General features: G+C 34.9%; 4 protein-coding genes across 4 annotated transcripts; all 4 read right to left on the reverse strand.

Moving 5' to 3' along the window:
- Positions 1 to 429: 429 nt before the first annotated feature.
- LOC134856861 (paramyosin-like) lies at positions 430 to 8925 on the reverse strand (the record flags this gene model as incomplete). Its single annotated transcript, XM_063873153.1, is given in 7 exon segments — positions 430 to 510; positions 674 to 790; positions 868 to 936; positions 1224 to 1352; positions 4057 to 4225; positions 4377 to 4536; positions 8705 to 8925. Coding segments are annotated over 7 exon segments (882 nt in total), but the record flags the coding sequence as incomplete, so codon positions are not given.
- A 183-nt stretch (positions 8926 to 9108) lies between these two features.
- Positions 9109 to 10567, reverse strand: LOC134856862 (structure-specific endonuclease subunit SLX1-like). The gene is made up of 2 exons (XM_063873154.1): positions 10097 to 10567; positions 9109 to 9872 (listed from the first exon to the last, which is right to left on the reverse strand). Exons 1-2 carry the CDS (start codon positions 10557 to 10559, stop codon positions 9442 to 9444), a joined length of 894 nt encoding a protein of 297 aa, XP_063729224.1. The 5' UTR covers positions 10560 to 10567; the 3' UTR covers positions 9109 to 9441.
- Positions 10568 to 10658: 91 nt separating this feature from the next.
- LOC134846709 (glutaryl-CoA dehydrogenase, mitochondrial-like) lies at positions 10659 to 12150 on the reverse strand. The gene has a single exon (XM_063864097.1). The coding sequence runs from the start codon at positions 12048 to 12050 to the stop codon at positions 10779 to 10781; it is 1272 nt and encodes a 423-aa protein (XP_063720167.1). The 5' UTR covers positions 12051 to 12150; the 3' UTR covers positions 10659 to 10778.
- Positions 12151 to 16089: 3939 nt separating this feature from the next.
- Positions 16090 to 17040, reverse strand: LOC134856863 (omega-amidase NIT2-like). The gene has a single exon (XM_063873155.1). The coding sequence runs from the start codon at positions 16981 to 16983 to the stop codon at positions 16114 to 16116; it is 870 nt and encodes a 289-aa protein (XP_063729225.1). The 5' UTR covers positions 16984 to 17040; the 3' UTR covers positions 16090 to 16113.
- Between the last annotated feature and the right edge of the window lie 4744 nt (positions 17041 to 21784).

The following is a 21784-nucleotide window of genomic DNA, read 5'->3' on the forward strand; positions in this document are numbered from 1 at the left end:
AGCAAAAAGTAAGGATGAAACAAAATGACTTTCTGAATTGTTCTGATGTAAATGCTATGCATGTAACTCGCGTTTTCGATTGATTACCTGACGTCTGCAATAAATAGTGATTCAATATTCGTCTAATTGGGTGCCTTGCTCATGCTTTGTTTGCTTTCTCTCATAATTGCTCATTAAGATCACTGTTGGAATCATACCCGTCTCCTTGCCATTCACACATGACAGATTCAGTTCAAAACCGAAAATATTTTAGCAAATCGAAAGATATCAAACCAGATGCAACAAAAGAGAACACACCGGAAAAATTGACAGAAAACACCCCGGGTGGGTGTATAGACCCAGAGCGACCACTGTAGGATGAAATAAAATGATTCTGGAATTGTTCTGATGTATATGCTATGCATGTAGCTCGCGTTTTCGATTGATTACCTGGCGTCTCAAAGAAGTTACGACATTATCTCGACAGAGTTTACTGTCTATTCTGCTCAGCTCCATGGTCAAGCTTATAACCTTTCAAAGTATAAATATTTTACTCTAGAAAAACTCATTATAACAGCTAATTAGACCAACGTTAGGTCAGTTCAATTCTTTAAGAACACATGTCTCTAAGTATTGTTTCATAATACCATCAAGCAATGAAAAGCTGTAAACATTGATGCCACGAAGTACTTACTTGTGCCCTCTCCTGGTCTATGAGTTGTTCCATGTCTTGCAGTCGGTTCATCAGAGAACCGTGACTCTTCTCCAAAGATTGTCGCACTTCCACTTCTCTATCGAGCTGGGACTTCATCTACATAGAAAAATCGACCAATTGATAAATACTACAAAAAACCAGGCCCAGTGATCAAGTTTTGATGTAAAACTCACTTCTGCCACTTTTCGGTTGCACTTGTTCTTTGCATTTTCCAATTTCTCTATCCTAGTTGAGTCGTTGAGCTAAAAAAAAGAAATACTATTTGATCAAACAAAATTTAGGTTATTTTCAACCCGATTTTTTGTTCCAAGGGAGCGCCAGTATGTCTCAATCCTGCAGAGAAATGAATTTTAGTATTCGATTGTTACTTTCTGACTCATATTCAGGTACTATAAGGGACTTCGTACAATGATAACTGATAAATCTTATTCTAAATTTTTTGTGAAGAAAATTTTATTGCTATTTCACCCAAAAATATCAAGTGCAATATACTTCTAGACCTCTAAAAAGAAGTGCTGAATAATTTTACCCTGGCAGCATGATTGAGTTCAATTTGTGTCATGAGTGATTTGTTTTCCTCCTTGAGCTTCTGTTTGGCGTTATTCGCAATGTGTAGATCTTCTTTGTATCGATCCAGCTCCTTTGTAACTTTCTTCAACTAAAAAAATTACACCATTTGCCATGCCGAAACAAATCTATTACAAACGAATAGAGAAAACAGGTCTTTCCATTGTCAGGCAAAAAATCGAAAACCTTACCGAGTTCGAACCGCGGATCTTTTTCTTCGCAGGCATGTGCATTATTTCTACGCCACAGAAGCGGATTGAAACCTTAATTTTGAATTTAAATAAACCGAGGAATCAAATGATTCATGTGATTTTGTTAAATAAGTTGCTACTCTGATAATTCTTTATTCCGATTGGATAACGCCTACTGATTGCAAGCGTTAACATCGACTAGAGACGCAGAAAAACGCCAATGTTTCATGTGCCATTTTTGAGAACATTTGATAAATAGATGAAAAAAAATTCAGTGAAACTAAAACTACGAATTTTAACAGAAGCGAAGCAGCGCTTCGCAAACACTAGCAAAAACATGACAAAAAGCAGATATATAAAGTGCAAAAAGAAAATGAGAAATAAGCCTCAAATTAGCAAAAATTCGGCTAGGGCTGAGATTCGAATCGGCGACCTTGAGATTAAGAGTCACACACACTGACCACTCAGCCAAGGAAGCTTAATAGTAAACAGAAGATAGAAAATTAAACACTAGCCACCGAGGCGGAACAATTATCAGAATCGTCAATACTACCAAAAAAATGAATAAATTATGAATTAAAAACTCTCGATTAAATTACTCAACTTATGCATAAAATATTAGCTTCTTTGGTAATAATGTCTATTCTTATTTTTAATTTACCGATTAGCTTATAAAAGTAAAAATTTTCTGTTTTACTGCTCTTGGACCCATTCTGCTTATTGTCTGGCCACTACTACCCACAAATAAAGCAGAGAACAGATGCTATGCACCTTCCAATTCTACAAGGAAATTTCCAAATAAGTGAACACTGCTAATGAACACTTTTATTTGCGAGAAAGGTTAGAATAAAAAAAGTTCTTTATAATACACTAAGCTGAATTTAAGTCTTGGTAGACATGTTAACTTAGTAGACATGTTAAAATCGAAAATCCAACATCGATGAAGATTGAATAGATAGCAATGAACCCAATAAAAAGGAATGTAATAACCATTGATTGGTTTCGCCCAAAAAATCCAGAAGTATTTGAACTGCAGATTCTTTCATAGGACAAAACGGAACGTTACTACGCACCAGCTGAGTTAACCCATTCGCTGAAATAACATTCAAAAATGTTGAGGTACGAAAAACAATTCTGCGTCAAAACTTTTAAACAAAGTCTGGTTAAGTACCATTGATACAATTTAAACAAAACCGCAATAAGATGACTGTGTTTCTCCAGGAAGTTTAATAAGCTTGCAATAAATAAATCAAAAAAGCTGGACCAAAACATTTAGGAATTTCGACCGACCGATTGCGCTGCAACTTTTTTTAGCAACGAATATACGACCAAGTTTCCATCCCCCCAACGCCGTTTGGGGCGGGGAGGGGGGATGTTAACTTTGTTCTAAGTTGGGAATTTTCAGCCAATCAGAATCGAGCATTTTACATACAGCGCTAAGCAAATTTAACCCGAATTAAATACTGGGGTGGAAGACCTTAACTTGGTCTATCTGGGCGGGAGGATGATAACTTGATACCGAATATGATTACAGCTTAGAGGGTAAACTACATAGCACTACACAAGGAAACTCCGAGCCTAACCATCACTATACACAAATCTGCATAAGTATAATCTGCATTATTTGTTACAGACAGGGCCAAAAAATGTCGACAGAAACAAAAAAAGTCAAAAAGTCGCAACAAATTTTTGACAAATACTTTTTAATCAATTTCTAAGACGTTCTTGAAAATTAATTGTAAATCTTCGTTCATTGATTTCTATAGTTGGACGAATCAACCAATAACCGAAAATCGGCGAGACAAAAATTCCTATTGTAGAAACGCTGCAGTGCAAATTTGCTAACCTATTGTAGAAACGTTGTAGATACACAAAAAATGAATACATACATGCTACACGTACATAGCAATGACGAGTAAACATTTATTTTACAATTTCTATTTTTCGCCAATCTGTTAGCAAATTTGTTTCCGGGGAAAAAAGTCTAGTACCGCCCAACTTCTGCAGAAAATCCAATTTCGCCCAAACTCTGGAAAACAAAACTGTAATGTCAACTATTGAAAACTAGCATTTAATTAGACATTTCGGCACTTCAGGAAAATGCAGAAATCAGATAAAAAATATCTATTTCATGTGCAAATAGCTAATGTTTTCGACTACAGTCAATTGGAAAACAAAATTACAAAAATATAAAATTTTAGGATATTTTTAAGCATTTTTTGGGAGGGCGCATTGAGCTCAGCTTCCTGAAAAACATCCGCTTGCAAAATTCAACGAAATCATATTTTCCTATACCGCGCAATATGCCGAATAGTGGTCAACTGAATTCATCTACATATTAGTGTTAAATTGCTTAGGACTTTTCTCACCAATTGAAAAACGTTTCGAAACTTTTAAATTAAGCTTTTAAACTAAACGGTTTTTACTATAAAAGCTGATCCGATGTTCGCACTCATCAAACACATATGAGAAGCAGTATTTTTCAAATAGATTTTTTCGCTTATAGTCAATCGATATTACGAAAAGTTTTATTAAAGCAACCCCCCCCCCCCCCCCCCCCCCATTTCATAAAATAATCCATTAGACAACGAGAGAAATACTTGCCTCGTTTTCGAAAACATCGCGAGTTTTGCTGTCTGCCCTTGCACTCTTGGAAGAGTTGAGCTCGTCCGGTTTCTGGAACGCGACTGCTTTTTCTTTCAAATCCTGTTTTGCTTGGATATTGCAGAAATGCAGCTTTAAGCTTTGCACGGTACTTTCCGTGTTTGTAAGCCTAAATATTTAGGTTTGTTTTACTTGATCCTCCCAAAACGAACACTAAGTAAAAATGTTTCTGGTATTTTGACCATTCAGCCGGTATAGTATAAAAACAGACATAAATGGTATAAAGAACCAATATGATATCTCAGTAATTTAAAACTCACTTGGTAGCCAGGTTCTGATATGCCTTTTGGATATCCTCGCATTGCATTTTGGTGAATACGGACAGGTTTGAGTAATTCTGAATGCTATCCTTTGGACTGCTTTTGTTTTCATGATAACGTATGCTATTGTCAATGTCAGAAATTCGAGACCTGGTTTGCTCTAAACAACAAAAGTACGACAATTAGATCAAAAGGACTGCTAATATTATAATCCTAAATAAAAATTAGCTGATGGTATGGAAAAACATTCACCAGCAGTTTTTATGAAGGTTTCGATATTTTTCACACGTGGGGCGAAACATTAAACAAAACTTTTTGTATCACGGTAAAGGCTTGAATGTTCCGACTGCCTTTTAAGGTCTTTGGAACAGTAATAACATTAAAAAATTGAATGTAAGAAAAAAAAATTAAAAAAAAATTAAATATGAGATTTTTTGTGAAAATCATCCCCGACACTCCATATAAAGCACAAAGTGATATATTTAGCTCCTAGTAACAAATCAACTATAGGAAACAAGCTTCCTGCAACTTATTTGGAACAATTTCTAAGACGGATTTAATCTCCGCTTACACGTTAATAGCGCGAAATATATCGCGCGTTAATTGTCCAATCGGCCAAAATGGCAATCTTCAAACCCCCATAACTTAACAAAACATGATCACAGGTGGAATATCTTTTCAAATTTAAGCTCAGGACAACAAAACCTTTTGAAAAATATGAAAAAAAATCTGTCAAAAATGGTTTCTTAAAAAGTGGAAATTTGTCTAAAAAAAACCACCCTGAGCACAAATATTGTTCCGACTTCATTACAAAAGTCGGAACAATAACTAGCACAATTTCTCTTAAGAACCGTAATAGCATAAGACAAAGCCCTTTACGCGGAAAACAAATCAACATTATACACAGAGGACAAGCTTTGCAACACTGGTAATACAATAAAATTATTGCAATACATAGGGTAGAAAAAGAGGCGCAAGTCGAAGATACAAAAAAAAAATTCGGAATAACATTTTCTACAGAAATTTAATACCTTTAGCTCGGATGATGTTCTTAAACAGCCTTAAAAAGCATTGACAATCAATTACCGACTGGCAACTAAGAAAACTTGAGCCGAAAACAAAAATGTAACCAAAATGTTTTTGAAGCTTTCGTTAATAAAAATGAGAATATAAAATGAAAAAAAAAAAGAATCCAAGTAGGATTTCCTATATGCATGGTATAAGCAAACCGGAAGCCCCGATTATCCTGAAAGTCTTTTTTTTTTCGAAACAAGAAGTCATTCATGTTTTTTGCGACCTTAACTCTTTTGCTGTTCATTTGTAGATTGTCTTCCTTTCACCAGGGGAAATGAACTGATCTTAAAAAGCAATCAGATGTCAAACTACGAAAAATCAGAAATAAACAAAAGATTCTTCCTGGAAAAAATTCGTCGCGACCAATACAAGTGAAAACAACTTTCGTTCCTTTACGCTTGAAGATGAAAAATTGTCTCTAAAACATTTTCTCACTATTTATATTACTGCTGTTGTAAAAACGCAGATAGCTTGCACGAGCGCTAATGCATTTTTATCATTTTTATGCTTTCAAAGTTAACTTTAATTATCCACTCCGAGTAGTTTGGCATACAAAAAAACAGAATTAATTTATAAATACCTCCTATATTCAAGTACTATTAGGACAAACATTTGATACTTAACTTGTCGAGCAAAATTGATCCAAATTGGAAAATTTGTTAACTAGTTCTCATTCTCACTCACACTCACACACACACACACACGCACACACACACACTCTCTCTCTCTCTCTCTCTTCCTCCTCTCTTTTCTCTCTCAGGTTTAAAAACTCAATTAATCATCACGATTGCATTTCTAATAGTTGAAAACCAATGTTACGAGTGATCCAAACATATGGATGGTCATTCTTCGGAGCGTTCTTTTGCTGGTGTCTATACAATCTCAATAAAGACAGAGGTGAAGCTGCACTTTAGAAAGACACACCAAGAAGTAATTTCAATGTTCCGGAGTTCAGAAAAATAAATGCCCTTTAAGGGAATCAAACCACAGGCCTCGAACATCCAAAATAACTCCCCTACACAACTATGCCACTGACACTGCATGCATTGACCTAACCAAGTTCGATATTTCTGGCTTCAAAAATTCCGGGTCAACAAGCTCAATTATTGTTTTTTGAAGTCAAATTTGAACAACTTAGTGACTCTTTTCGAGGCTAAGAACCAATCTTTACAAAAAAATTTTCATAGACGATTTATGGATTTTTTTTCGGCATCATTGTTTCTACCGGCATCGTTGTTTCTGTCAGCTATTTTCTAAGCGCTTCGTCTTTCTTTTTTTTGCATACGCAATTTTTTGAATTTTCAGAAAACGTATAATGAAGTAAACTTTAGTTCAAATTGGAATTCGAGTTTGAAAAAATGTTCTTTAGAGATATTAAAAAATGGTCGACAATGCCTTTTGGGAAAACTTCTTGTTTCTTGGTTCCGCTTATCCTCTGCGTTTAAAATCTGCACACAGAGGCGAAGCTGAGCTTCGCACCACTTGTGATTCAAGAACGAATGATTATGATTGACTCAAATAATAAAAAAAAAATTCGTCGTAAAAAAAGCCCAAACTATCCAGAACAAAATTACCTGTACCATTAAAAACTTTACAAAGAGCTTCCACAATGCTAAAAAGAAGTTGAACTTTAAAAATGTGTGTTATAAAACGTGTATCAAAAAACCTTTCATTGTGTTAATTTCTTCGAATTCAATTTAATAACACTACTTACGATACACAACAAAGCTCCAAAAATCAAAATACAATGTCTCAAACTTAAATGAAATTTGTTGAAGAAATCGTAGGCTCAAAACTGAAGAAAAATTTTATTGCAATTGTTGAAAAGATCAATTATCAGCGAAACAAAAGAAGGATATGTGCTTGCCTCTATCCATTTCTTTCTCGATAAGGAAACATTTCGGTCAAAAGATTGAAGTAAAAAAATATCAAAAGTACTCGATAACTGTTCATTAAATCTTGCAACGAAACACTCTGCTTATCCAACGAAACAATCCGCTAATTGATGTAGTTAAAACGAAAAATTTCAAAAACATGAATGCAAAAACTGCAAGCAATTTCAGCAGAAAAAAAAACTTACCGCAAATATGAAAAAGTCTGAAAGCCTATAAAACAACCCAATAACATCAAGAATTATCAATTATGAAAATTATTCGGAACGGTAAGAGAGCTAGATCACAGCAACAAAAAAAAAAACATTGAAAAACGCCAAGAAAGCAAATAAAAAATCACGAACGTTTTTTTTTTCAAAAATTTTAGCCAGAAAAACGGCATCCAATGAATATCTTGCAGAACTAGCCGCATTATTCCTTTTTAGACAAAACAGTTGAGCCAATCTTGCAAAAAAAATCTGGAAAATTACCATTTTTTTTTCGAAAAATTGAAACAATACGTTTAACCATCAACTTCAATAGATTTCAAATAAAACTGCTGCATTTCAAATAAACCTATAACACATCTGACTAATTAAAACTTGAACTAGTTTTACGGAGTTTTAGAAAAATCAGAAACCATGCATCGGAAAAAACTGAAAATTTAATTTAAAAAAATCCAGAAGTTTTATTTCTAACAGAAAAATTTGGCGCCTATAAAAACCAGAAAGCATGAATTATATTTCCTCATGAAAATGAAGAAGTACACAAAATTTTTTTAAAAAAATTACAGAATTAATTACCCTGCATGCAAGTAAGCCGACAAAATTGGGTCGAGATCAAAAAAGCGGACAAAACATCAACTTACACCTAAAAATGCTTTTCAGCTCAAAAACAACTATCACTTCAGTCGTTGAAGGCAGCTTTTGAATTACAGCTGTTAGACGTGCATCTGGAGTAGAAATAGAGAAAACAGATATATTTGGAGATGACCCAATTTCAGTCATCCTGTGGACAAAGTTGTTTACGGGAAAAAGTCTAGTACCCGATTGTAATACCCTTGCTTATCAAAAAAACACCAGGCAAGCCGACAAAAATTGAGTCGAAATCAATTTAGCCCAAAAAAAAACAATTTTACATCTGAAATTTTTTAACCAGTACATCCAGTAACGCAAAAACTCTAAACACAAAATCTCGAGGTTTTGAACGTGCAACGTGCTGAAAAAGGAGATCTTTAAATTGGAGATTGTCCTGTAAACAAAATTGTTTACGGAGAAAAAAGTCCAGCACCCGATTGCAATACGATTGCGTAAGAAAAACTAAACGACTATCGAAAGATTGCTATGGTTAAACCAAGCTTCAAACGATAAAAGGTACGATTACCTAAATTATCGTCAGAATTTAGCAGCTTCTGGAGACTTGAACGCAGCTCAATTGTTTCTGATTCAGTTTCAGATAACGACTGTCCAATTGCCCGAAGTGCGTAAGCAGTATCAGTCTCATTTGCAGTGACATTTCCAATTGGTTGAAAGGAATCCATGTCTCCAAAAAGTTCTTCACGAAAAATCTATATCCTGAGCCCGAATCGCAGATTTAGTGACATTTAATCTGAAAGTAGATAAGCTTTCAATAATTTAATACAATTTTTAATCAATACCCAGCACAGCCACAGAGATCCTCCAAGAGCTTCCCACAAAAAAGCACCGTTCGAATCAGCATTTCTTAACCAATAGAATTATCAAATCAGTTTCTGACTGGCCGCTTTTTGAACACAGGTTAAAAAAATGAGCAATATCATCAACCAAACATTTGAATAAAAAAACAGCTGTGTTTCCAATTGCCAAATGAGGCTACACTTTTTTCTCGCAATGACTTTCATTTTCAAGTCCAATTTTTTTTATACGGAGCTGATTTAATGTTTGTTTTGAGAGCGGCAACAACAGCAACAGAAAAACCAGAAGTATAAATACAAGAGAGAGCTAATAATCCAGTGACATCCACTTCAATAATTTGACCATAACATTAACTTACATTCACAAAATAAAATAAAAAATAAACAATTCAACCAATTGACAAACCCAAATCGAAAACTAATCTACTAGATAAAATTCGGATCAATTTTAGCTTTCATCAAGAAGTTTCAACAAATCACCTAAGCTATCGTCAAGTTTACTTTGCATATTCTTCGTCTTTTGCTCAATTAACAATTTCTTCGTCACTGATGATTCCACTTTCAGTTTGTATGTAATCACATCGCCCCATAAGAAACTCCGTTTACACTTCGGACAATGACAGGTTATTGGAACGAGTGTCGTAGACCCAGCCCTACTTAGTGAATCTTCCGCCCAGCAAGTCAAGTGAGCCTGCATTTGACAAGTTGAGATGGACAAAGCACCATTTTCACTCGACACGGGGCAAAAGGCAAAGTTTTCGTTTTCATCGCACAAACTAGAATCGCAAAAGACACAACTGTTTAGAGTTAATATCATTTCACGCTTTTGTTTGGACTGGGTTGCACTGCGTTTGAAATGCTTCGGATCTTCGAAAGGGCCTGAATTAAATATTTGAATTTTTATTGAGCTACACCTAAAAATATGTAAGTTAACAGTTTACATACTTACAAAAATATCCGTTACTAGGAAAAAAAAGACTTCGAGTACCGCATGAATGATCAAATTGTCACATGAATCATTTATGGTAGGATTATTTCAAATCTTGGTTGAGATTAATTTTTTGTTATAGCTGATACCTTATTTGAAAAAAAATAACAATAACCTTCCTTAAACACAATATGGCCTGGTATTTCTTTCTCTTTTTCAAGTGACGCTTTCCTCATCGATGGTGTCACCCATCGCACACAAAGTGGCAGCACTTTCCAGGGTTCGCTTGCCAGTAGAACAGCGAGAACCCTCAGCTGGTAGTCTAAAGTCTGCTTCCGACTACCGTTCTGGTCCAAACACACCACTTTATCTCTGACCCTTTTGGACAACTGGGGGTGTTGCCAGGCCCATTCAAACTGCAGGGCAGCCATGTTACTCATGAAGCCATGGACTATCAACACCATCGTCCAGGGTCCCTTGTTTTCCGTCTTTTTAGCCCCACCCTTTTCTCTACCCAAATTATGCTGCTGGATTCTGCGCAGAGGGTTTACTGTATATCCTACGTATGTGCGCCTTCCATTGGTCAGTAAGTAGCATCCATGGAAATTGTCGAAGCCAGATTCTTTATCTTCAGTCATTGCCAAAACAATCTGTAAATCCATATCAATGCATCAACTCCCTAATTTTCAAATCAATCAGGTTTTTAAAAATTTATGATCGGCAATGAATGAAAAAACTTTCGACAGTACGCTTTTTCAACTCTTACTGCAGTATTTCAGATTCCCATTCAAAAATATCAGTTTCAAATATTTTAAATTTGTCTACGAGATACAGGCCATTACAACTACTTTAAGTATTCATTTTCCACTAGCATGGAAGGCTCCAATCCCAGTGATTGCCCTTCCCAAAATAAGAGCATGGATATCATGAGTTCCTTCGTATGTGTTCACAGTTTCCAAATTAATGGCATGTCTCATCACGTGGTATTCGTCCGAGATGCCATTTCCACCCAGTATGTCACGACACTGCCTTGCAATGTCCAGAGCTTTACCACAGCTGTTTCTTTTAACCATCGAAATCATTTCTGGAGAATATATGTCTTGATCTTTCATCCGCCCTACTTGTACACAAGCTGTGAGTCCGATGTTAATTTCAGTGACCATGTCGGCAAACTTCTTTTGGATCAGTTGTGTTGCGGCAAGAGGAACTCCGAATTGTTTGCGGTCCAGAGCGTATTGCCTAGCAGCATGAAAGCAAAATTCTGCAGCTCCCATCACTCCCCAAGCAATGCCATACCTCGCACTTGTTAGGCAGCCAAAGGGACCTTTGTATCCAGACACATTTGGAAGAAGATTCTCAGCAGGAACTTCCACGTCTTCCAGCACAATCATGCCGGTCTCAGAAGCCATCAGTGACATTTTCCCCGGAATTTTTGGGGTGGAGAATCCTTTCATTTCCCTGTCCACAATGAAGCCTTTCAAAACCCCGTCAACTTTTGCCCACACAATAGCTATATCGGCAATTGGCGAGTTAGTTATCCAGGTCTTAGACCCGTTCAAGATGTAGCAGTCATTACTTGCTTCATACCTAGCAACAGTTTCCATGCCGCCTGGGTCAGATCCATGGTTGGGTTCTGTGAGGCCAAAACAACCCACTAACTCGCCAGACCCCAACCTGGGCAGATACTTGTCCTTCTGTGCGTCTGAACCATACTTCCATATTGGGAACATAACGAGGGAAGATTGCACGCTCATTGCCGACCTGTAGGCACTATCTACTCTCTCACATTCTCGTGCCAATAAACCATATCCGACTGATGTTGCGCCAGCACATCCATAGCCTTGGATCATGGCTCCCAACACTCCAAGGGAGCCCATCTCGTACATAATTTCACGGTCGAAAACACCCTTTCGGTTAGCCATTAGAATGCGAGGCATGAGTTTGTCTTGGCAATACCCTCTGAATTGGTCCCGCAACATCTTTTCTTCGTCTGTAAGCAGAGATTCAATACTTAGTGCATCCTCATAGTCGAATTTAGTGAAGCTTCTGCAAGTGACGATTCGATTGCACGGACGAACTGAGGTAGTTATTGTCCCTAGTTTGGGAATAAAAGTTAAAATTTTGTTCATTTTACGCCATCTGAAATATTTATATTAACTAGCGTGTAACGCATCTCCGGTACTCCCGAATTTTTAACAACTCAAAAAAAAACCGCATATATTGGAAATAAGATGTGCATTATTTGAGTGTACTCTGACAGCAACCAATTACAGAGTTCGTAATTAAAAATGTTGCCAAGTTTTTAATGCAAGTTTTTTTTTTACAAATTTTGAAGAACCATAATATTGTAACGTTTTATGTGAAATCTCTGAAAAAATTTAAAATGAACTAAAAAACTTAACATGAACTAAAATCTAAGTTTTTGAACTTTTTTGAAAAAATCATAAAAAACGCCATGTCTCGAAAACTACAAGGATTTGAGCAGCCATATTCAGAGGCAAGATTCGCAACCCCCTGAGAGTACCCTCACATTTTCCAACAACAAAATTGAGACCTTCAAAATTTTGGAATTTTTAAAACCGAAGTTTTTTTTCTTATCATATCTTAAAATCTACAAAACTTTGAGCAGTCATACTTTGACGGAATATTCGCAACTCCTGAGACTACCCTCACAGAGCCTCACTACAGAAATGGGAACTTCAAACAATGTGAAAACTTTTATAGTTCTCCGAAATCTCTTGAAAAAAATCATAAAAAACGTCATATCTCGAAAACTACATGGACTTGAGCAGTCATATTCGGAGTCAAAGTCCGCAACTCCTGAGAGTACCCTGACAGTGCCTCACCGCAGAGATGAGAATTTCAAATTTTGTGAAATGTATCATATCTAAGTTATCTGAAAAACTTTCAAAAAATCCAAAAAAAGTCATAAAACTACAAGGATTTGAGCAGCCATATTCAGACGCAAGATTCGCAACCCCTGAGAGTACCCTCACAGTTTCCAACAACAAGATTGATATCTTCAAAAATTTGGAATTTTTAAGACCGAAGTTTATTTTCTTATCATATCTTAAAATCTACAAAATTTTAGCAGTCATACTTTGACGCAATATTCGCAACTCCTGAGACTACCCTCATAGAGCCCCACTACAGAAATGGGAACTTCAAACAATGTGAAAACTTTTATAGTTCTCCGAAAACTCTTGAAAAAAATCATAAAAAACGTCATATCTCGAAAACTACATGGACTTGAGCAGTCATATTCGGAGTCAAAGTCCGCAACTCCTGAGAGTACCCTGACAGTGCCTCACCGCAGAGATGAGAAGTTCAAATTTTGTGAAATTTATCATATCTAAGTTATCTGAAAAACTTTCAAAAAATCCAAAAAAAAGTCATAAAACTACAAGGATTTGAGCAGCCATATTCAGACGCAAGATTCGCAACTCCCTGAGAGTACCCTCACAGTTTCCAACAACAAGATTGATATCTTCAAAAATTTGGAATTTTTAAGACCGAAGTTTATTTTCTCATCATATCTTAAAATCTACAAAATTTTGAGCAGTCATACTTTGACGCAATATTCGCAACTCCTGAGACTACCCTCATAGAGCCCCACTACAGAAATGGGAACTTCAAACAATGTGAAAACTTTTATAGTTCTCCGAAAACTTTTGAAAACAATCATAAAAAACGTCATATCTCGAAAACTACATGGACTTGAGCAGTCATATTCGGAGTCAAAGTCTGCAACTCCTGAGAGTACCCTGACAGTGCCTCACCGCAGAGATGGGAATTTCAAACTTCTGAAAAAATTTGAAAAATCCAAAAAAAGTCATAAAACTACAAGGATTTGAGCCGCCAAACTCAGAGGCAAGATTCGCAACCCCGGAGAGTACCCTAAAAATAACCAACAACAGGATTGAGATCTTCAAGGTTTTTTTTTCAATTTTTTGGAATTTTGGATAACCCAAAAAAAACGTCATATCTCGAAAACTACAAGGATTTGAGAATCGATACTTGGAGGCAAGATTTGCAACTCCTGAGACTACCCTGACAGCACCCAACTATAGGGTGAAAATTGCCGAAGCTTAAAGAATTTGGTTATTCATATATGGAGGCCGGAACCGCAAAATCTGGAAAAGCCCTGACAAAAATGCACTATTGGGTTGCTTATTTCAAACTTGATGAAATAAACACTGAGCTTAAACTGGAAAATCGAAAAAAACTTAAACATTGCAATATACGGCATAGCTTATCTTTTGTTTAACATTCAAAAATAATACGTTCAAAAAGCTTAAAAATGGCACGATAGTGAAGTCTGCGTTTAAATATATAACTAGCGCATGACTCGCACCTATGGTGCTTCAAATAGATCGTTGAAAGTAAAAAAAAAGCTTCCTAAAACATGTTCTAAAACAAAGACATTTAAAGATAAACTGGGCTCATCTATCAGGTGTTTCTATTTCTTAACAAATGCCATATGTCGAAAACCGAAATGATTTAAGCAGATAAAAATAGAGGGCAGATTTGCTACTCTATATTGTTCTCTGACTGCATCGGGTTAAAAACCCAAGCATAGGGTTGAAAATTTCAATTTATATTAGTTGTTTTTTAATCTAAGTTTTGTTGAAAAGGTAATTTAACCAAATCAAGAGAAAAACATATCTCGGAAACATAAGTAAACTGAGCAGTAAAAATTAGAGGCCAGATTTTCATCCTGACGGTAGCCCCTGAATGTACCCTGATAGAACCCCATCATTCGAATAAAAAATTTCAAGACCGGTTAATTTCTTGAAAAAATTTGAAAAAATCATACATATCAACACATCTCACAAACCAGAAGCAACCAAATTTTAAGGGCAGATTTCCAACGCCGATCTGTAACTGTAAAAAAACCATCTGTGAAAAAATGGGAAATAATCACCAAAAATTACCATATATCGGAAAAGAAAAAGGATATGAGCAGTCAAATCTGGAGGGAAGAAATGAAATACTTGAGTACCCTGACAGCAACTCAACATATGGTCAAGAATTTGAAGTTCTGTTAGTTTTTTTTTAAATCTAAAACTTTTCATATCTAAAAAAATCTAAAAAACGCCATATCTCAAAAAGCGAAAGCATTTGAGCAATCATACTTCGCCATCAGATTTGGAACCACTGAAAGTACCTCAACAGGGCCCAACTATCGGGTTGAGAATTCCTAGTTCGGTAATTTTTTTTATATCCAAGTTTTTTGAAAAAAATTGAAAAAATTATTTAAAATGTCATATCTTGAAAACCTGAATTATTTGAGCCGTCATACCTAGACGCTATATTTGCAACCCCTGAATTTATAGTGTAGCCTAACAGTACTCCGCTATAGGGTTGAAAGCTTCAACTTCGGTTAGTTTTTTTATATCCAAGTTTTTCTAAACAAAAAAAAACGCCATATCTCGAATAACAAAAGAATTTGAGCAGCCATACTTTGACGCCAGATTTGCAACCCATGAATGTACCCTGACAACAACCCACAATAGGGCTGAGAATTTCAACATTAGGTCAGTAAATTGTGAAACTAAAATTCTGATAGTTTTACGTTGCGAATATAGGAAAAAATATAAGAGTTAAAGCATTCGCGCTCCAACATATTTTGAAACGCTGACTTGAGTTAATTTTTCAACACTTTCAATGTTTTGGCCTTTTAACAGACCAACATAGTGACTTCTTAAGCATGTGCCAAATGAAATTTCTCGAGCATTTTAATATATGATATAGCTTCAACGTGCAAAAACACTTTCGTGATGCCAAGATAGGGACTTCTCAAACATGCGTCACATGAAATGCCAATTAAATAATAGATAGATAGAAGAGATAGATAATAGATAGATGAAAAAGGAGGTATACAGACAGACAGACTTAATTTGACCTCGAAAAAAATTGAAAAATTAATGAACTTGCGGAAAGTTCATCGAAAAACTTCCTTAAGCATTGCAAGTTATGATATAGCTTAAGCGTGAAAACATTCTTTCGTTAAACATGCAAAACTATTATGCTTAAACATGGGAGGAGACAGCTGTCACACGCGCTTAAATATAGTATAGATAGATAGATTGATTCATAAAATTACTCTCAGCAGAACATGTGCTTAAGATAATATGATTTTTTTCCAGCTAATACAAACTAAGCAAAACAATAAATTAACTACAACTAAGCTCAGTTTACAGGCGAACTTTCTGTGTATAAATCTAATCTCATTTGATTTAAAATTGGAATGGAGTTTCTCGTATTCTCCAGCTCATCTGGATCAACATCTGCATAAATTATAGTTTCACTAGCTTCCGCTTTGGAGATCACTTTTGCCCATGGATCGACTACACTACTATGTCCCCACGCGACGTACCCACCCGACGCCTCGTCACGCGCAGGGGAACATGCGGCAACATACAGCTGGTTATCTGAAGCCCTGGCTCTCTGTAGTAACTCAAAATGCAATGGACCCGTAGTCATGTTGAATGCACCCGGGTATAGTATCAAATGACAACCCTGCTGTCTGTACAAATTGGCAAGAGCAGGAAAGCGAAGATCATAACAGATTCCAACTCCAATTTTCAAGGTTTTATTCTTCATTGGAACGCCAAAGGTTAGGGTCTCGTTTCCGGCTGTCAACACTTCTGATTCAATAAATCGAATTTTCCCTGGAATATCGATATCAAACAAGTGTAACTTCCTAAACTTTCCTAGCATTTCGCCACTTGGATTGAATACGCAAGCTGTGTTGAACAACTTTCCGCTTTTGTCTCTTTCAGGAATACTTCCTCCAACTAGGAAACAGCTGTTGTCTTTTGCCGCCGATGCTAAAGTTTCGGTGGAACTGCCGGGTATTGTCTCCGCATAATCTGCAAAATGCTGAGTTCCATAGGGAGAGTTGAAGCATTCTGGAAGACAAACCAAATCAGCACCTCCAACTTTGCAGGCCTCTTCTATTTTAGCACACGCTCGTTTCAAATTCTGAGCTTTGTCAGCAGTAACTTTTAGCTGAACCAATGCAAGTTTCATGACTTCTTTTCTCAAGCAACTGGCCATGATCAAGTGTTTGCACTATTCGAGATAACACATGAATCTTAATTCTATTTCATTAAATCATCTGGAACCCAAGTTCTATGATATTTTCATAGTACCTAATCGCAATTAGTCACAAAACTCGAAAAACACAATTTAAGAAATAGACTTCTAGGGGAGCTGCGGTGAATTAAAATTTTACGCCAAACAAGGTGATCCTTTGACACAATTACACGTTCTCTTGTTCGAGAGATGAAAAACACAATAAAGAACTCTTTCAAAGGCACTACACAATAGGTTTTCAAAATCGATAAAAAGTCGATTTGACGCACTCTTAGATAAAAAGTAAAATTGACCGAACAAAATCAAACACAGAGGCAGAGCTGAGCTTCGAACCACTTGCGATACAACAAGTATAAAATTAAAACAGCATGACGCTGAAGAAAAAGCAAAGAAGGCTTCGAATGGAGAAAAAAATTAAGGAACTAGAAAACAAGTTAAAAAAATTAAAAAATGTTTTTCAAGATCAAATTAATTTAAGTTTTTTCAGGATGATCATATGAGGTTGACATTGAGCATTCGAAAACTTAGAGCCAGTGACTTATCAATCTTTGAAACAAAACCGGAAATTTGTAGCAAACAAAATATTAGGTAGAAAAGCCGACAAAAAGTTGTGCCAAGTTGAAAAAAATATGACAATTGCTAGAACATGAGAAGTCTTAACTGCTAGAATAATAATCGCAAGCGTAATAAATCTGTGCTCATCAACAGACAAAGCAAAATTTCTAAAAAAAAGTTTTTTAAATAAATTAATTAGTAAAATTTAAACTAAAAAATGCAGCAAAGATTTCGCAAGAAAAGTTATAGCTCAATTGCTTCCACTAGTGGCATTCAGAAAATTGTAAGAAAGCTAAACCTTCAAAAAGTGTCGGTGCAACATAAACTAAGCCAAAAAAAACAAAATAAAGAGACGGACGACTGCATGAAAAAGCAGAAAATTTCTAGTTAAAAAAAAACAGAATCCGACTGGGTTCCAACCACAAGCTTTTGTCGTCAGCTGAGCTTCGAACCACTTGCGATACAACAAGTATAAAATTAAAACAGCATGATGCTGAAGAAAAAGCAAAGAAGGCTTCGAATGGAGAAAAATGAAGGAACTAGAAAACAAGTTAAAAAAATTAAAAAATGTTTTTCAAGATTAAATTAATTTAAGTTTTTTCAGGATGATCCTATGAGGTTGACATTGAGCATTCGAAAAGTTAGAGCCAGTGACTTATCAATCTTTGAAACAAAACCGGAAATTTGTAGCAAACAAAATACTAGGTAGAAAAGCCGACAAAAAGTTGTGCTTAGTTGAAAAAAAATATGACAATTGCTAGAACATCAGAAGTCTTAACTACTAGAATAATGATCGCAAGCGTAATAAATCTGTGCTCATCAACAGACAAAGCAAAATTTCTAAAAAATATTTTTTTAAATAAATTAATTAGTAAAAATTAAATTAAAAAATGCAGCAAAGATTTGGCAAGAAAAGTTATAGCTCAATTGCTTCCACTAGTGGCCTTCAGAAAATTGTAAGAAAGCTAAACCTTCAAAAAGTGTCGGTGCAACATAAACTAAGCCACAAAAAAACAAAATAAAGAGACGGACGACTGCATGAAAAAGCAGAAAATTTCTAGTTAAAAAAAACAGAATCCGACTGGGTTCCAACCACAAGCTTTTGTCGTCTCAAGCAAATGTCTTACCTCTACGCCAGATGCGCTGGATAAATGATTGAGTTTGAATTTATAATAAAAAAACTAACTAAAAAAACTAACTAAAAATTTGATTTCTAATAACGCTTGCTAATTGTACTACAAAAGCTTTAAGAGTGTGATTTAGATTTTTGCAAAAACTTCCTGATAGAGATCACTCGCTACGCGATATAAAACCAATATAAATAATAGGAATAACTAAAAAAAAATAGGAAAATAAGCCGACAGAATTAAAACCGAATGACCTCAGTGCCGAAAATAAACCAAAAAATTTCGAATCTGATAAAATAATTAAAGCATCTCTCAACGTAAACACAAAGCCAACCCAGTAACCATGCTATTAATTAACTATGTGCAAAATTAACCATGCTGATTAAATAACCATGCTGATTACCAGGCTACTAATGTCTCTCAATTTCACCCACTATTTGCTCTAAACTAGTCTAGCAAACTAGTCTAGTCATTGCTACTCGAACATAGAAGCCCAGATTCTTATCACTTGCAATACAAAAAGGTGTATTAATCCGAATTTACACAAGCTTTGCCAAGCCAAGGCTAAACGAAAACAAAATATGTAGTTTATGAACTCAGATCATTGGTTGTTCAAAAACCTATCAAGTTTAGAACCACACAGTATAGAGCAAAAAAAATTATAACATAGCCAATCGAAGATTGGAAAAGAGTAATGAACGCAAGTAGACATAAAAAAACACTGCCTTTCTTGAAAAAAGCTCAATTTTCAAATTTCAAAGAAAAAAGGCCCTTTGAACACTGAATTTCTAGAAAATTTTATGATTGGCGCTTTTTTGATAACATGAACCCAACATACGAAAACTGGATCAATAGCTTAAGTTTTTATTCCACTTAAGTTTAAATTCCACTTTCGAAATAAGAAAACGTGCTATATACGTCACTTGCAGCAGATGAGTAATTTGATTTTTTAAAACGATAAAATCTCAAATTTATGATAAACTAATAGCAATTTTTTCTTAGAGTATTTTTTAAGATTTGATAGCAATTAAGGTTTCCTCAACCAGATTCCATTGTTAAAATCGATTATCACTGTAAAAATATAGTCTACCAAGATCTTGAACTTACACAAAAATCAGTTGGCTAAACCATGAAAATTAGGCTTAAACTCATAGTTTCAATTATCTTGAATTACCGAAAAAGATTTTATAAACACAGCATGCCACTCAAAAAATAGCGAGTAAAATTTCAAACAAATATACCGTTTAAGAACAAAAAAAAACAACCAAAAAAATTTTTTGTTTTAAAAAGTGTCGGAGAAATTTATTTCAAGCTTATGAACATTAAAAAACAACTTTGAGTATACTTCAATTTAAAATATTTACTTCAGAGGCGAAGGGGAGCTTCGCATCACTTGCGATATAGCACATCACTTACATTAAAAAAAACCTTATAAGTACAAAAAAATGTTGAAAAGTTTCACAAAAAAAATGTTTCACAAGTTATTACCTACACCGAATCGGTTTGCGAAAACTTTTAGGTTTGTTGAAGCAAGCTATAAAACTTTGAAATAATTGAAACTAAGCAATCTTTTGAAGCTATGCAACTTTAAAATATTTCAATTTATTTCAAAAACGGAATCAATTCGCGGACTTGTTTTCGAAGCAAGCAAATCAATCTATGAAACTTTGAAATATTGCAAGATATTTCGTGGACTAAAGCGGTTTGCAAAAAATTTAAAGTTTTTCTAAGCAAGCTTTTAAAGCTAAGAAACTTTGAATTAATTCAATTTATTCTATAGGCTGAATCAATCCGGGAAAAGCTCAAGTTTTTCTAAGCGAGCTTTTCAAGCTATTCATAGATTGAATCGGTTCGCGAAAATTGAAGTTTTTCTAAGCAAGGTTTTGAAGCTACGAAATTAGGAACTTTTACAAGTTATTACCTACACTGAATCGGTTTGCGAAAATTTTTAGGTTTGTTGAAGCAAGCTATAAAACTTTCAAATTATTGAATTTATTTAGTGGACCGAACTGGTTCGAGAAAGTTTCAGTTATTCTGAACAAGCTTTTAACGAAATAAAACTTTGAATTATTTCAAGTTATTTCATAGAATGAATCGTTTCGCCAAACGCTAAAGTTATTCTGAGCAAGCTTTTCATGCTATGAAACTGTTAAATATTTCCAATTTTCTAAGCGAGATGTTTATGCTAGAAATTTTGAAGTAGGTTAAGTTATTTGATTAACCGAATCGGTTTGCAAAAAGTTTCAGTTCTTCTAAGCAAGCTTTTAAAGCCATGAAACTTTGAATTATTTCTAGTTATTTCATGCACTGAATCGGTTTGTGAAAAAAATTTTTAAGCAATCTTTTAAAGATAAGAAAATTTGAACTTTTTCAGGTTATTTCGTAGACCGAATCGGTTAGCAAAAATTGAAGTTTCTAAGCAAGCTATTAGAGCTAAGAAACTTTGAATTAATTAAATTTATTCCATAGGCTGAAACGGTCCGCCAAACGTTTTTCTAAGCAAGCTTTTCAAGCTATGAAATTTTGAATTATTTCAAATTATTTCATAGATTGAATAGGTTCGCGAAACATTGAAGTTCTTCAAAGCAAGGTTTTGAAGCTAAAAAACTTGTAATTTTTACAAGTTATTTCCTACATTGAATGGGTTCGCGAAAACTTTTAAGTTTTTTGAAGCAAACTTTATCACTTTGAAATGATTCGTTTCATTTCGTGGACCAAATCGGTTTGCGAAACTTTCAGTTATTCTGAAAAAGCTTTTAATGCTATAAAAATTTGAATTATTTATAGTTATTTCATGCACTGAATCGGTTCGCAAAAATTTTTATTTTTTGTAACCAATCTTTTAAAGCTATAAAAATTTGTATGTTTTCAAGTTATTTCATAAACTGAAGCGGTTCCCGAAAGCTTAAACTTTTCTACTCAATATTTTCATGCTATGATACGGTTAATTATTTCCAATTATTTGATAGACCGAATCGGTTTTTCTAAGCAAGCTATTAGAGCTATGCAACTTTCAAATATTTCAGGTCAGTTTATAAAACGAATCAGTTCGAGAAAAGCTTTAAGTTTTTAGAAGCAAG

This window comes from Symsagittifera roscoffensis, chromosome 1 (assembly GCF_963678635.1).
Source record: "Symsagittifera roscoffensis chromosome 1, txSymRosc1.1, whole genome shotgun sequence".
NCBI classification, from domain to species: domain Eukaryota; kingdom Metazoa; phylum Xenacoelomorpha; order Acoela; family Convolutidae; genus Symsagittifera; species Symsagittifera roscoffensis.